The 15,734-nt window shown below is 38.7% G+C and overlaps 1 protein-coding gene across 1 annotated transcript in view; it reads right to left on the bottom strand.

Annotated features, from left to right (window-relative positions):
- Positions 1-53: 53 nt before the first annotated feature.
- LOC105605903 (all-trans-retinol dehydrogenase [NAD(+)] ADH4-like) overlaps positions 54-15,734 on the bottom strand; it is a 41,502-nt gene continuing 25,821 nt past the window's right edge. Inside the window, exons 6-9 of the mRNA XM_027970866.2 lie at positions 13,387-13,647; positions 5,977-6,112; positions 5,350-5,488; positions 54-481 (exon numbers count right to left, since the gene is read on the bottom strand). Coding sequence (XP_027826667.1) covers positions 457-481; positions 5,350-5,488; positions 5,977-6,112; positions 13,387-13,647 — 561 coding nt within the window. The 3' untranslated portion in view covers positions 54-456. The remainder of the gene's footprint in view (positions 482-5,349; positions 5,489-5,976; positions 6,113-13,386; positions 13,648-15,734) is intronic.

Genomic DNA, 15,734 nt, shown 5'->3' with positions numbered 1-15,734 from the left:
ATGTATGTTTTAAAGATATGTGTATCTTATTACAGTCTACATATCAATAATGATTTTTTTTCTGGTAAAAAGGTTTTTATTATGGAAAAATTAAAACATATACAACAGTAGAGAGAGCAGTATAGTGAAACCTCATATATCTATCACCCAACCTAAAAAATTATAAACATATAGACAATCTAGTTTTATTTATGACCCCTTCATTCCCCACTTCCAGCTCTCAGAACTAGTTTTAAACAATGTCCAAACATCATATGACTGTCTTCATAAACATATCAACTATCAAGGTTATTCAACATAGGAAATATTGATGTATTTTATAGCTATTTAATATTGAGTATTAACTGTAAATATCTGTTTAAACTCATGGCTATCATTATTCATCATATCAGGTAATGGATTAACAAGACAGGTTCAGATTTAGTCAGCTAGTATTCCAAATTGTTCCTGGTGTTGTCAAAAGAGCAGGACTGTCCGAATGCTGTTAATAATAATAAAACAACAATCAGTATAATTTTCATGGTAAATTTCACCAAAATCCACAAATAATTTTTTTTGTTTGTTTCAAGATTAGGTTTAATATTTCTGTATAAATACCTACTTCGCTAAGCCTAATTTCTTTTATCTTGTCACCCACTTCCATTCATGACATTACTAATATTTCATATGGTGTTAGTAACCTGGGGAAAAATTGGAGACCCTCACTTGACTCTGGCAAAGTTCTTGTTGCCCACTGGTGTTATTGAGAAGTAGAGCACTCCACTACAGTGGAGACTGTAGTGTGATTTTTGTTTTGGGGTCATTGTTCTTGGCTCTCCTGTAGCTTAGAGAAAATTGGGCATCAAAAAAATTAGTGGTTGATGTGTTGGAATGCTGCTTTCGGAGAATTCAAAGATTTCTACTCCTTCAATATATGCAGTCTTCTCCTGGACCTTACTGTTGGAGCTGTGAAATCCCTGGCGTCAGCAGGTTGCCAGCATACATACTGTTTTCACCCAGGACCTGGAGCTACACCTTCCGATGGAAGGAGAACTTCTGTGGCCTTTCCACACCATAAGTCAGGGTCACTGCACCTTAACAGGCCAGCTGGGTGCTGTGTTCCCTCCACTACCTTGCTACTATGCAGTTAGTATGGCAGGAGGGTCTAACCTCAATTGTACTTCCTGTTCCTGTGTGGTATCAGCATACCTGGATGTATCAGCATCCCTGGGGAGGCCCATTCTCTGCCTTCTCTTTTGCCACCTTTCTAGCTGTGTGGGCAGTCAACTGGTTTTCTTGGTGAGCCAGGGGGAAGCAGGAGACCTCATTCAGGTGGTCTACCCCTTGGCCTCCATTCTCCACTGATTATCAGGCCTACATGGTATAGTGTGGGAGTCTTGCCCAGGTATTGGTAAAGTAGTGCAACATTTTCCATTTGGCTGCTCTTAGTAGTCCTTGTGGATATATGCCATGACTGAGAAAAAGAGTGCTGGAGGAGCTATGAATGCCAGTAAGGCTCTAAAGTGAGAGTGAAAGTTGCTCAGTCATGTCCCCAGGCTTTGCAACCCCATGGACTGCAGCCTGCCACGCTCCTCTGTCCATGAAATTCTCCAGGCCACAATACCGGAGTGGATAACTGTTCTCTTCTCCAGGGGATCTTCCCAACCCAGGGATCAAACCCAGGTCTCCCACATTGCAGGCAGATTCTTTGCCATCTGAGTCACTAGAGGAGCCCAGTAAGGCCCTAAATCCTAATCCAACTCCTAATGTGATGAATACTACTTACAGGGTTATTGAGATGGTACAAGATATTGTGGGGTTTACACACTAAATTACTCTGTGTAGCTTAAAGAATAATGCATATTTTTCCTATTTTTTCCTCTAGAAAATCTTCACTTTGCAATAGCTAGGAAGTAAAGCAACTTTATATCTGTATGGATTAGTTTCAGGTTAGCTCCTAACCACTGTTAGGATCCCAGAAAAAGATTGAGTGAAGTCAAGATATTAGGAAAAGTGTGGATAGGGAGAGACCCTGTAAAAAGGAAGAAAGGAGAGCCCAGAAAGAGCAGCGAGTAGGAAGGGACTCATGAGAAGGAACAGAATGCAGATAGTCATAAACCGAACTAAAGGATCCCTGGGGGGTGGCTCAGACAGAGCCCACACATTCCACCGCTGAGCTTTTGTCATTCGCTGGACTTCTTTCTTTTGCAGAAAGAGCTCTGCAACTTTAAAATAGAGGTCTAAAAGCAAGGGCTATGACAGATAGTTATGGTCATTGTCAGTGCCCACAGACAATTAGAAACATTTGGAAAAAGAACTACCTCTACCTAACTCTTAAAACACAACCATGTGTGCAATGTTACAGCTCCATTGTAGGCATGATTTTCTGGCAGAATCTACTGCCTCCTGGAAGAGCAGAGGCCTTTGCCCACCTGTAGACAAGATGTCTCTCTCATTGGGCTTGCCATTACTCTTGATACAGAAGATGTCTTATGTGGCCAGTTCAGTATAGCTCAGGGGTGTCCAGGTCTCTGCCTTTGATGTAGTTTGATGTATTTCTGGTAGTATTCTGGATTCAGATCTTTATCCATAGGCTCCTTCTGTGAGTGTTTTACAGGACTGGACAGCTGCATGTCCACCGTGAAGGCCTCAGGGTAGAGGTATATACACTTTCATCCACTTGATATTGAATGACATGCTTGGTAACTGAACCGTAGGGAACTCGGCCATCCAGGTGCTCAAGCTGCTCTGTGATCTTGGGAATTTCTTGTTGCCTCATTTCAGTCAGATAAGCACAGCTTGTGTAGACTTTTTACTTTTCCTCCATCAGCTGAGTTTTTGGAGGGAACTCAAATCTCTCATAGTCTTGATCATACCACTGCTTGTGGATATAGGTCTCCCTATCATCCTCTGCCATCAGGGCATCAGAATCCATGCCCCCTCCAAGGCCTAGTTTTCTGACAGAACTTTCTAGACCTTTACTTTGCTGTGAATGTGTGAAAAGCTACATGTCCTCACATTTGCCTACTAGGAACAGCTCCAAGAGGTCTGATGTGATATCATCCAGGTACTGTCTGCATTGAATGCACTTCAGAGGGTGGGTCTTGGAGGACTCCACTGTTTTAGTTTGAGCTGTTTTTGCTTTTTCTCAGTTGGGTCTTTGGATGTAGTTTTCCATCTCTTCTCCTCTCTGCTGGCACTTTAATCTTGGACTTCCAGTTTCCAGAATTTTTCATCCTCATCTTTGTAGAGAAACTTGTGATTTTACTCTTTCAGGTTATTTTTCTTCATGTCTCTGGCAGCTAGAGTCTTTGGGTTGTCTTTTGTGTTTCTTTCCATCTTTCTCATCTCCTTTATCCATTTCAGCCTGAACTTCTGGTTCTGTGTGGCTCCTCCTTAGTATTTCTGTTTAGGTATTGGTTCTTTGCTTGACTTCTAAATCTCTTAATCTCTTTGTTCTTCCGTTTCCAAGTGTGTTTATGGGTTTTACTCTCTCTGGTTCTTCTGCAGCAAGTGGTCTAGCAACTGGTTCTCTGGATGTGACTTTATGTCGTTTTTCCTCTTGGTCCTTTTCTTCTTCATTGACAAAATTGTCCAATTTTCGTCTTTCAATTTCTTCCTCAGGTCTAAATGAGATGTGATGGTGGTCTGCCTGCTAGTTTGCCTTATAATCCTGGGTGGGCCTAAACTTTGTTTCTCATCAGACTTGCTTTTTCTAGGTATACAAAGTTTAGAAACAAGTTTGGGGGACTTGTTTTCCTCTGCTGTTCTCATTCTGCAGTCTTTACCACTTGTTTTCTAGACATCCATTCACTTCTCAACTGAAAGCCTGAGCTCTGTTTTCCAAGGACAGATCTTTATATAAAAAGGATTTGATTTTACCCAAGTAGCCCTCCACTGATAATTCTTCTTTATGTAATTTACATAGTCACATAACTGCTTCTTTATTTCTGTTTGCAGAAATTCATGCAAGAGATTCAGTTTCTTCTTCACATATTCCTTTTCTGTTAAGCTATCTGAAAGCACAGGGAGTCTGCTCTCAAACTGCAAAGAAAATTATCTTCACCTCACTCAGCAGGGATGACTTCCTTTCTTTTTATTGACGTTCCTTTTGATATGTTGCAGTGAACACATTTGCAAATTAGGAAGTTCATATAGTAGAGATATTTTCTCAGGTTTCTTCCTCAGGAAATATCCTGGGTCTTCACACTGTGGACCTATTTTCTTCTTTTGCAACATTTATTCTCTGCTTCAGATTCTTGTCATTTAACTGTATGGTTTTCCCCTGCCTCTTTTGTGATATATTTTCTTTTTGTTGCCTTTTTGCTTTTTCTCTATTCAATACTGTTCCTGGTGTTTTGTCCTTTGCTCCCATTGACCAATGCTGTGGTTATTTTAACCAAAATCATTGATCCTAGTCTTGCTCCCCAGTTACTAGGGATCCCATAATTGGGACACTTTTATAAATCAGTTCTTAGGGTCTATGCCAAGAGAGAACAACATATCTGAAATTGTAGACTTGAATTACTTACAGGATACCCATGACAAACCTAGAAAATGAGAAAGTTGGGACATCCTTGAAGTATTGGACATCTGCCCCCCACTGCTCACATTTTCATGGTTTTCATTTGAATCTGATAATGAAGGGCCTGGAGTGGGCCTTCTATGTCAATTGCAGACCACAGTGATTCCAGAGCCAGGGCAATAATGTACCAAAGGAACCTGACATTATAATCTAGAAATCACTCTCTCTCCAGAGTAGCCCCAACTGAGTTAAAAATTGTTTACGAAGGGGAAAATGTGTGTCAGTTTATACCATCACTCTATTTTGGAACAGTGTATGGAAATCAACTCTGAATATTCATTGGGAGGACTGATGCTGAAGCTGAAGCTCCAATACTTTGGCTACCTGATGTGAAGAGCTGACTCACTGGAAAAACCCTGATGCTGGGAAAGATTGAGGGCAGGAAGAGAAGTGGGCGACAGAGGATGAGATGGTTAGATGGCATCCCTGACTCGGTGGACATAACTTTGAGCAAAGAGAGAGTGAGTTAGTGAAAGAGAGAGAAGATAGTGAGAGACAGTGAAAGACTGTCTGGGAGACAGTGAAAGACAAGGGAAGCCTAGTGTGGTGCAGTCCATGGAGTCGCAATGAATCAGACATGACTTAATATACTCCATGTATATTTGGGAGATAGAGTAGGAAGATTTTCTTTTTTCCAAATGGCCGCTGTTTAATCTTTTAAGGGTTTTGAGTACTTCTGATAATGTGGAAGTGTCAGAAAAGAAAAACTGGTTAGTTTTCAACATCAAATGAAATTAGAATCATTGTAAAGATTTTTCAGACTGCTCACTCATCTGGTAATTTACCTTTTTCCTTGGTACATTAGATCAAATGCCTCATTGACTTTGTCAAAAGGTAGGGTATGGGAGACCAATGCATCCAAATCCAATTTTTTATTCTTGTAGTCAGCAGCCAGCTTTGGAACAGAAGTGACACCTTTCCAACCTGTAATTGCCCAAAATGTCAAATAAACACACAGGTCTTGACATGAAGGGATAGTTTAACCAGTGTTTGTCAAATGAACAAAATTTTTAGGTCAGATATGGGTTGTTTCAAATAGATTATCCCTCTGCCATCTTTAATTTTCTTGTGTGTGTATTTTTAATTTATTAAATTTTTTCTTCAAGAGAAAAATTCAAGATTATTTTCTATTTCTAAATAAGGAATTATCTCAGTTTGATCCAAGTCTACCTTTTGTTCCCCTATGTTGGTCTATTTTAATGTAAATTGAATTTCAATTTGCAAATTACAGTTATCCTTCTATAAGAATTCTGTTTACTTTCAAGTAACCAATAGAATAAATAGCTTTCATGTAGTCTTCAGATATGTTCTAGGCACTCAATATTTTAAAAAATAATTTTTATTTCCATTCAGTAAACTTGATTATGATAATTTGAGTACTACTGTGAAGAAAAAAGAAAATAAAAACTGACCACCAAAGCTTGTTCCAGTTAGAGTACGGCCCATTAATAGCTCCACTGCAGAAACATTCAATCCATTGTCACCAACGTTTACTCCAATGATAGTGCATACTCCCCAGCCAACTGTTACACTGTCCAGGGCTGCTCTCTGGAAGGTCAAACAAAAAAAAGATTAGCTGAGTAGGTAGAAAAGCAGAACATGAACTGCAATGTGGGTGTGTTCAATGCTTCAGGGAAAATTTACACAACTCTGCATTATGACGTTATGGTCATAATATAGATTGAGACTTGCACTTATGTTCTGTTTCAGATAGCACATCCAATAAAATTCTGAACATCATCAAAAATGATATTTAAACAAAACAAAACATATTTTACTCTGTTTAATACCACAGTTACGCTGAACCTATAGTGTATTTCATTGTATGTCAAGAAAAATACACATACATGAAGTTAAGGAAAGATCTATAGACTATATTGTAAACTCGAATCAACAAGTTTTTGACCATCTACAATGGAATGTGCAAAGATATTTGCAATTCCAGAGGCTTAGGATCCAAATTAAGTCATGAAGAGAGAGTGAATAAGTAAATATAAGGCATATACTGTAACTTAATAGATCTCAATGTAGGATAGATGAAAAGAAATGCTATTTAAAACAGAAGACATATGTGTGTGGATTTATCTCTGGGCTTTCTATTTTGTTCCATTGATCTATATGTCTGTCTTTGTGCCAGTACCATACTGTCTTGATGACTGTGGCTTTGTAGTAGAGCCTGAAGTCAGGCAAGTTGATTCCTCCAGTTCCATTCTTCTTTCTCAAGATTGCTTTGGCTATTCGAGGTTTTTTGTATTTCCATACAAATCTTGAAATTATTTGTTCTAGTTCTGTGAAAAATGTGCCTGGTAGCTTGATAGGGATTGCATTGAATTTGTAAATTGCTTTGGGTAGTATACTCATTTTCACTATATTGATTCTTCCAATCCATGAACATGGTATATTTCTCCATCTATTAGTGTCCTCTTTGATTTCTTTCATCAGTGTTTTATAGTTTTCTATATATAGGTCTTTAGTTTCTTTAGGTAGATATATTCCTAAGTATTTTATTCTTTTCGTTGCAATGGTGAATGGAATTGTTTCCTTAATTTCTTTTTCTACTTTCTCATTATTCGTGTATAGGAATGCAAGGGATTTCTGTGTGTTGATTTTATATCCTGCAACTTTACTATATTCATTGATGAGCTCTAGTAATTTTCTGGTGGAGTCTTTAGGGTTTTCCATGTAGAGGATCATGTCATCTGCAAACAGTGAGAGTTTTACTTCTTCTTTCCAATTTGGATTCCTTTTATTTCTTTTTCTGCTCTGATTGCTGTGGCCAAAACTTCCAGAACTATGTTGAATAGTAGCGGTGAAAGTGGACACCCTTGTCTTGTTCCTGACTTTAGGGGAAATGCTTTCAATTTTTCACCATTGAGGATAATGTTTGCTGTGGGTTTGTCATAGATAGCTTTTATTATGTTGAGATATGTTCCTTCTATTCCTGCTTTCTGGAGAGTTTTTATCATAAATGGATGTTGAATTTTGTCAAAGGCCTTCTCTGCATCTATTGAGATAATCATATGGTTTTTATTTTTCAATTTGTTAATGTGGTGAATTACATTGATTGATTTGCGGATATTGAAGAATCCTTGCATCCCTGGGATAAAGCCCACTTGGTCATGGTGTATGATCTTTTTAATGTGTTGTTGGATTCTGATTGCTAGAATTTTGTTGAGGATTTTTGCATCTATGTTCATCAGAGATATTGGCCTGTAGTTTTCTTTTTTTGTGACATCTTTGTCAGGTTTTGGTATTAGGGTGATGGTGGCCTCATAGAATGAGTTTGGAAGTTTACCTTCCTCTGCAATTTTATGGACACCTTATCTTTGACAAAGGAGGCAAGAATATACAATGGAGTAAAGACAATCTCTTTAACAAGTGGTGCTGGGAAAACTGGTCAACCACTTGTAAAAGAATGAAACTAGATCACTTTCTAACACCATACACAAAAATAAACTCAAAATGGATTAAAGATCTAAATGTAAGATCAGAAACTATAAAACTCCTAGAGGAGAACATAGGCAAAACACTCTCAGACATAAATCACAGCAGGATCCTCTATGATCCACCTCCCAGAATGCTGGAAATAAAAGCAAAAATAAACAGATGGGATCTAATTAAAATTAAAAGCTTCTGCACAACAAAGGAAAATATAAGCAAGGTGAAAAGACAGCCTTCTGAATGGGAGAAAATAATAGCAAATGAAGCAACTGACAAACAACTAATCTCAAAAATATACAAGCAACTTATGCAGCTCAACTCCAGAAAAATAAACGACCGAATCAAAAAATGGGCCAAAGAACTAAATAGACATTTCTCCAAAGAAGACATACGGATGGCTAACAAACACATGAAAAGATGCTCAACATCACTCATTATTAGAGAAATGCAAATCAAAACCACAATGAGGTACCACTTCACACCAGTCAGAATGGCTGCGATCCAAAAATCTGCAAGCAATAAATGCTGGAGAGGGTGTGGAGAAAAGGGAACCCTCCTACACTGTTGGTGGGAATGCAAACTAGTACAGCCACTATGGAGAACAGTGTGGAGATTCCTTAAAAATTGCAAATAGAACTACCTTATGACCCAGCAATCCCACTTCTGGGCATACACACCGAGGAAACCAGAATTGAAAGAGACACATGTACCCCAATGTTCATCGCAGCACTGTTTATAATAGCCAGGACATGGAAACAACCTAGATGTCCATCAGCAGATGAATGGATAAGAAAGCTGTGGTACATATACACAATGGAGTATTACTCAGCCGTTAAAAAGAATTCATTTGAATCAGTTCTGATGAGATGGATGAAACTGGAGCCGATTATACAGAGTGAAGTAAGCCAGAAAGAAAAACACCAATACAGTATACTAACACATATATATGGAATTTAGGAAGATGGCAATGACGACCCTGTATGCAAGACAGGGAAAGAGACACAGATGTGTATAATGGACTTTTGGACTCAGAGGGAGAGGGAGAGGGTGGGATGATTTGGGAGAATGACATTCTAACATGTATACTATCATGTGAATTGAATCGCCAGTCTATGTCTGACGCAGGATGCAGCATGCTTGGGGCTGGTGCATGGGGATGACCCAGAAAGATGTTATGGGGAGGGAGGTGGGAGGGGGGTTCATGTTTGGGAATGCATGTAAGAATTAAAGATTTTAAAATTAAAAAAAAACAAACAAACAAACAGAAAAATAAAACAGAAGACAAAACAATTAAAACAGAAAATGATAGTGGCTGCTGCTCATCAAACATTTCATCTGCTTCCCTATAGTTTTGAGCTCTCCTGCAGTTACATAGAGTCCCATGACTAGTTCTGGGCTACAGGCCAAAATGATGTGTGCCATTTCCTGGCCAAAATGGAAAAGCCAGTGGGCAACCTGCCAGCTATCCCTTCTGCTCTAACAACCACGAGAACCTTGTGTTAAGATTGTAAAGCCATAAATTAGAACTTCCTTCATTGCTAAGTCACCACATGGAAAACAGGGACCCAGAGGATTTGCACTGATCTTTGCATGATAGAAGAAAAAAAATTGTTATCTTAACTTACTGCAGGCTTGGAATGAATATGAAATGCCTAGATTGAAAACATAAATAAGTTTAAGAAAAATATAAACTTGTGGATGGCCATTACACATAGAAGCCCTGTGGTATAGTTGAACATTTAAAAATCTTTTGAGACTAATATTATAGAAGAAAAGTATAATTTACCCCATATCCTTTGCCATGCATGCTTAGTCACTTCAGTTGTGTCCGACTCTCTGCGACCCCATGGACCATGGCCCGCCAGGCTCCTCTGTCCATGGGATTCTCCAAGGAAGAATACTGGAGTGAGTTGCCATTTCCTTCTCCAGTGATAAAGTATGAAATGATTGAAGTGAATAAAGTGAAGTCGCTCAGTCGTGTCCGACTCTTTGTGACCCAATGGATTGTAGCCTACCAGGCTCCTCTGTCCATGAGATTTTCCAGGCAAGAGTGGGTTGGTCACTGGAGTGGGTTGCCATTTTCTTCTCCTTTGCCATAGTACGTAGTCAACTTGATTCTCACTTGTCAAGGTGACTTTTACTTCTACAGAAGTTCCACTAGAAATACTGTTCCTTTTCATCACTGATCACTATATGAAAGAAGCAGTCTGAAGTATGGTATATTCTCTCCCTCTTCTCTCGCTGTCTCTGTCTGTCTTACTAGGGATGGAAAATGACCTAGAACTTTTAGAATGTGTTTTGAAATCTTTATTTGAATATGTGTTTATTTATAGTTTTGAAAATTTCTAACATTTCTAAATAGCAACTCTTTTACTTTCTACACTTCTTGTATGGCAGAAGCATTTTTGTTTAATGCATATTGTACAGAAGAACCCACAAAGAGAGGAAAACCACACAGGCACTGCTTGTTACCTTAAGGGAGCTGCTTAGATTATTCCCATTTTGGGTTTGGCTGTGCCATGTGGCTTAGGGATCTTAGTTGGCTGGCCAGGGATTGAACCTGTGCCCTCTGCAGTGACAGTGTGGAGTCTTAACCACTGGACTGCCAAGGAACCCTCCTCTTTATTTTTAAATTTAATGTCTTTCCTATTGCCCTTTTCTCCATTTCTGAGCTTTCCTCCAGGCAGGGAATTGACCTCCATAAATATGACTTAGTTAAATGGGTATTATATGCAAATACACGGTTTTATTTAGTAGCCTCTGATAAGTTTTGATGAGAATTATTTTTAGTTTTCAAAGTCTTATAAAATTGTCCACTACTGTAAACTTCTAATTGTTTTGTTGGATTTCTTAGGCTGCTTTAGAGCATTAGAAATCATCAGAATCAAGTTCATACCCATTACTGGAATGTCTTCCACAACCTAGAAATTTAGCTTTCCTTTCCCTTGGTGGAAGGGTAGGCAGCTCATTTTTTGTGGTTAAATAAACTCATCTCTTTTTATTTGGATTCTCTAGTGTGATTCTGTTCCATGATTTAAAATACATTTCTTGGTGTAATAAATAAGATAATAATGGAAGCTGAAAGATTTAGATCAGTGGTTCTCAACTTGGGAAACTTGTAAAAAATATTAGTACCTTGGTCCCCAGTGCATAAGAATATCCTGGGTATGGGTCTATTCATTGACACTGAAAAACAACTCCCTTGATGCTTCTAAAGTATAGCCAGTTTTGAGAATCTCTATACTAGAAAAAGAAGGTTAAATGGGCTGAATTTCAGTGTTTGTGAAACATGTGAGCTGTGGGAAGTGGAGAAGTGGATGTGGCACATTGCAGTCCTCAGGTTCCAAGGACAATTTAAAAAGTAGGGCCTGAAGCTTTGGATGCAGAGGAGCAGTGCAGGACGAGGAGCCCTCCCTGCGTGAATTTCAGTAATAGCATTTATTGAGTCCTTCCCAGGTGGTCCAGTGGTCAAGAATCTGTCTGCCAATGCAGAAGACATAGGTCGGGAAGATCTCCTAGATGAGGAAATTGCAATCCACTCCAGTATTCTTGCCTAGGATATCACATGGACAGAGGAGCCTGGTGGGCTACAGTCTGTGGGGTCACAAAGAGTCAGACAGGACTGAGCAACTGAGCACATATGCGCATATGCTTATTACCGGCCAGGTCCTCTCTCTTTTTTCTTGGAATGCCCTCTTCTGAGGTCTTTATTTATTTATTTTTTAAATTTTTATTTTTACTTTATTTTACTTTACAATACTGTATTGGTTTTGCCATACATTGACATGAATCCACCTGTTAAGCTGTCGCACCATTTGCAGTGAAACCATTCTGAGAGGCAAGACCCAGGAAGGGCAGCCTATTGCTCTCAGCAGCTCTTCCCAATTTCCATTCTCTCCTGGGGAAGACATGTCAGCTGAGAACTGAGGAGAAGAATTAGCAAAGCCTGCTCCTGGGAGATTGAAGTACAGAATTGCATTCTTTATAGCCTCCCAGTGCCCAGTTTTGTCCACCTCTTTGCGACCCCTGGTGTTTGGATGGCAAAGAGTCTGCCTGCAGTGTGGAGACCCAGGTTCAATCCCTGGGTTGGGATGATCCCCTGGAGAAGGGAAAGGTAACCCACTACAGTATTCATGCCTGGGAAATTCCATGAACAGAGGAGCCTAGTGGGCTACAGTCCATGGGGTCATAAAGAGTCAAACACGACTGAGTGACTAAGATACACACACACTTTGCAATCCTGTTGACTGTAGCCCACCAGGCTCCTCTGTCCATGGAATTTCCCAGGCAAGAATACTGGAGTGGGTTGCCATTTCCTTCTCCGGGGATTACACCCTCGCCTCTTGTGTCTCCTGCATTGGTAGGTGGGTTCTTTACCACTAGTGCCACCTGGAAAGCCTCTCCTTAGAGGAGAGTTTTAGGAGCCAGGCTGAGTGAAGGTGTAAATAAAAAGGAATAGTGTCATAACTATTAAAACTTCACAGTTCTCACTAATGAAAGAAAATTTCTCTCTAATTTCTCCATAGGCAGAAAATTTAGTTGATAATTTCTCTAGTCATCTTGTTAAAAAAACAAAACAAACTCTTCCCAATGGTGTCTTTGAGCAAATATGCATTAGGCGAGTATTTGCTGGAGACTGAGGCTGCACACTCTGGAGGCTAACTAATCCTTACGTTGCCTGTTGGCTCTTTATCCCATCTTTTGGAGCAGAACATACAAGATTAGAGGTGTGGATTTGTAATCATGCAGTTGCTCAGGACCCTACACTTAGAAGGGCCCTCCTTTCCTGTCCTGAGAGGAGAAGAAATCTGAATGAATCAAAATTGTAGTGTTTAGGAAAAATGGATTTAGATTTAATTTTGCAGCTTGTTGATTTTTTAATTGAAAATTTCACACATAATTTGGACCTAATTCTGCAGACCGTTTATTTAGATCTAATGGACAGAACTGGCTTGTTTGCAGGTTGCTAACCTCTCCTGCCTGTACTTTAATGTGAAAGTGGATACCTTTGGCTGTTAGGAGGGACACCAGACACCCTGTCTATTCCCTCTTCTAGGACTGCCTTTTCTTTTTCCCTCACTTCTCATAGGCATAATTCTTTTAATTTGTAAGTTTTCTCTTAATGTTTTTGCTGAATTTCATGTGAAAGAATAAACACATGTTAATAACACATTAATATTAAGTAGTAATTAGCAATATAACAAAAATTAATTACATGTTATATAATGTATAATGCATCTAATATATTAATAAGTATTATTTATATAAACTTAATATATATACATAAATATAAATGTTAAATATAAGCATATTAATATATTTTCAATGTTAATTATGTCAATAAGAAATATTTACTATATCTTATTATAAAAAATACATACCATGATTTTAGCTCCTCCTACACACTCAAAGGCAAAGTCCACACCTCCATTGGTCATTTCAACGATGACCTCTTGAATGGGTTTGTCTAGGTCTTTAGGATTGAGGCAGTCAGTGGCTCCAAGGGCTTTGGCCTTTGTAAACTTCTCACTATTGATGTCAATAACTATGATTCGGGAAGCTCCTGATGCTTTACAACCCATTACAGCAGAGAGACCGACACCTCCTAGGCCAAAGATGGCACAGGTAGAACCAGGTGTGACCTGCAGGCAAAAACATTATAAATTAACTTTTCAAGCAGCTGGTCCCATTTTTGAAAAAAGGACAGAGTGAAGTGGGAGCAAAAAAAGGGACAGAGTTGAGTGGGGGCAGGAACAGATATATAAAACCCTGTCTGTTGTAAAGCTAAATGATATAGCTAAATGGGGGAAATTTGCCAATGTGAAAATGTATGAATCACTGGCTAAATTTGAATAAACATTTGAAGGCTATTAGAATTAGAATTATCAGCTCATAATTCTACAAACCCAAGTAAAAATCATTCTCTTATCTTCCTTTTCCCTTTAGTGTTATGAGAACAAAAACTGAAGCCCAGACATTTTAAAAGGCTTACTGGTTTCTTTTTAAAATAGATCTTCTCTGGTGGCTCAGACGGTAAAGCGTCTGCCTACAATGCAGGAGACCTGAGTTCAATCCCTGGGTCAGGAATATCTCCTGGAGAAGGAAATGGCGACCTATTCCAGTATTCTTGCCTGGAAAATCCCATGGACGGAGGAGCCTGGTAGGCTACAGCCCGTGGGGTTGCAAAGAGTTGGACATGACTGAGCAACTTCACTTTAAATAGATCACAAGCCCCAATGTTCATTGCAGGACTATTTACATATGGATATACGTATATGTATAACTGAATCATTTCACCGTACACCTGAAACTAACACAACATTGTAAATCAACTATATTGCATTATAAAATAAAAAATTAAATTTAAATAAGATATAGATCAAAAAAAGTCAAGTAATTTGACATCTGTATTTCTAATAGGTCTTTTTTGTTTTTTTTGGTATTAATGTTGTGATTGGTTTTGAATGACCAATAATATGCCTCTAAATATGAATTAATGTTATCATCCCAAATCATCACTTCATTCAAATGGAACAAAGAAGGTATGTTTTTGCATGGCATTGAAAGATTTTTATTATCTTGGTCCTATATCTTTCAACTTCTCCATAATCATCGCAGTACTACAGCTACAGCCAAATGTTGCAGTTTTCTTTCCCCATGTTTTAGTTCATGCTGTTCCCTCAGCTTGATGTGCTTTTCACCTTATTTCCTTTAGTCAAAATATAACCTGTATGTCTAGACCTAACTTAAATCACACTCTACCCTTGAAATGTTTCTTGATTCTACAATTAGAAATTAGTACCCATCTTTTTGCATTTTCTATATCATTTAATTCGAAATTAGTTTTGAATGATTTTGTGTGTGTGCATGTGGACTAAAGTCTTTGAGGGCATATAATCTTTAATATTAATATCAAGGAGTCTTCTGTATGTTTTGTCTTTAGTAAATGTTTGTTACATTGAATTCAACAGAAACGTAATATGTGAGATGACAAGGAAAGCTGCTGTAACTGGAATATGCTATTTTGTAGAGTGGTATAATGGGAAAAATACTATACAGAGATATGTTCAATTAATATTTTCCAGTGGTGATAAGAACCTGTTAGAATTAAAAGCATAAACCCAAGAGAAAGAGAAAATGTGTCCAGGAAAAGTCCTTGATATATTCTAATTTGAAAACAAAACCGTTAAGGAAAGACAGACTTTTTTACTTTAGTTTATGTGTCATACTCCGGAGAAGGCAATGGCACCCCACTCCAGTACTCTTGCCTGGAAAATCCCATGGGCAGAGGAGCCTGGCAGGCTGCAGTCCATGGGGTCGCTAAGAGTTGGACACGACTGAGTGACTTCACTTTTGCTTTTCACTTTCATGCATTGGAGAAGGAAATGGGAACCCACTCCAGTGTTCTTGCCTTGAGGATCCCAGGAATGGGGGAGCCTGGGGGGCTGCTGTCTATGGGGTCACACAGAGCCGGACACGACTGAAGTGACTTAGCAGCAGCAGCAGCAGCAGACATGAATACACTGGCTTTTGCCACTCAGGGAAAAAGAATATATATATTTTGCAAATATTCAGAACACCGTTCTATACATACTATGTAATCTTTACTATGATACTGTGGCATGAGTTTAGTATATTTCCAAATATATTTCTCCAGAGACTGTTATAAATTTCGCCAGTAAGTCTAACTGGAAGTAGACATGCATTTTTCTCATTGAAGCAATGTTGT

This window comes from Ovis aries, chromosome 6 (assembly GCF_016772045.2).
Source record: "Ovis aries strain OAR_USU_Benz2616 breed Rambouillet chromosome 6, ARS-UI_Ramb_v3.0, whole genome shotgun sequence".
Taxonomy (NCBI): domain Eukaryota; kingdom Metazoa; phylum Chordata; class Mammalia; order Artiodactyla; family Bovidae; genus Ovis; species Ovis aries.
This window is presented reverse-complemented; position numbering and strand designations above follow the sequence as displayed.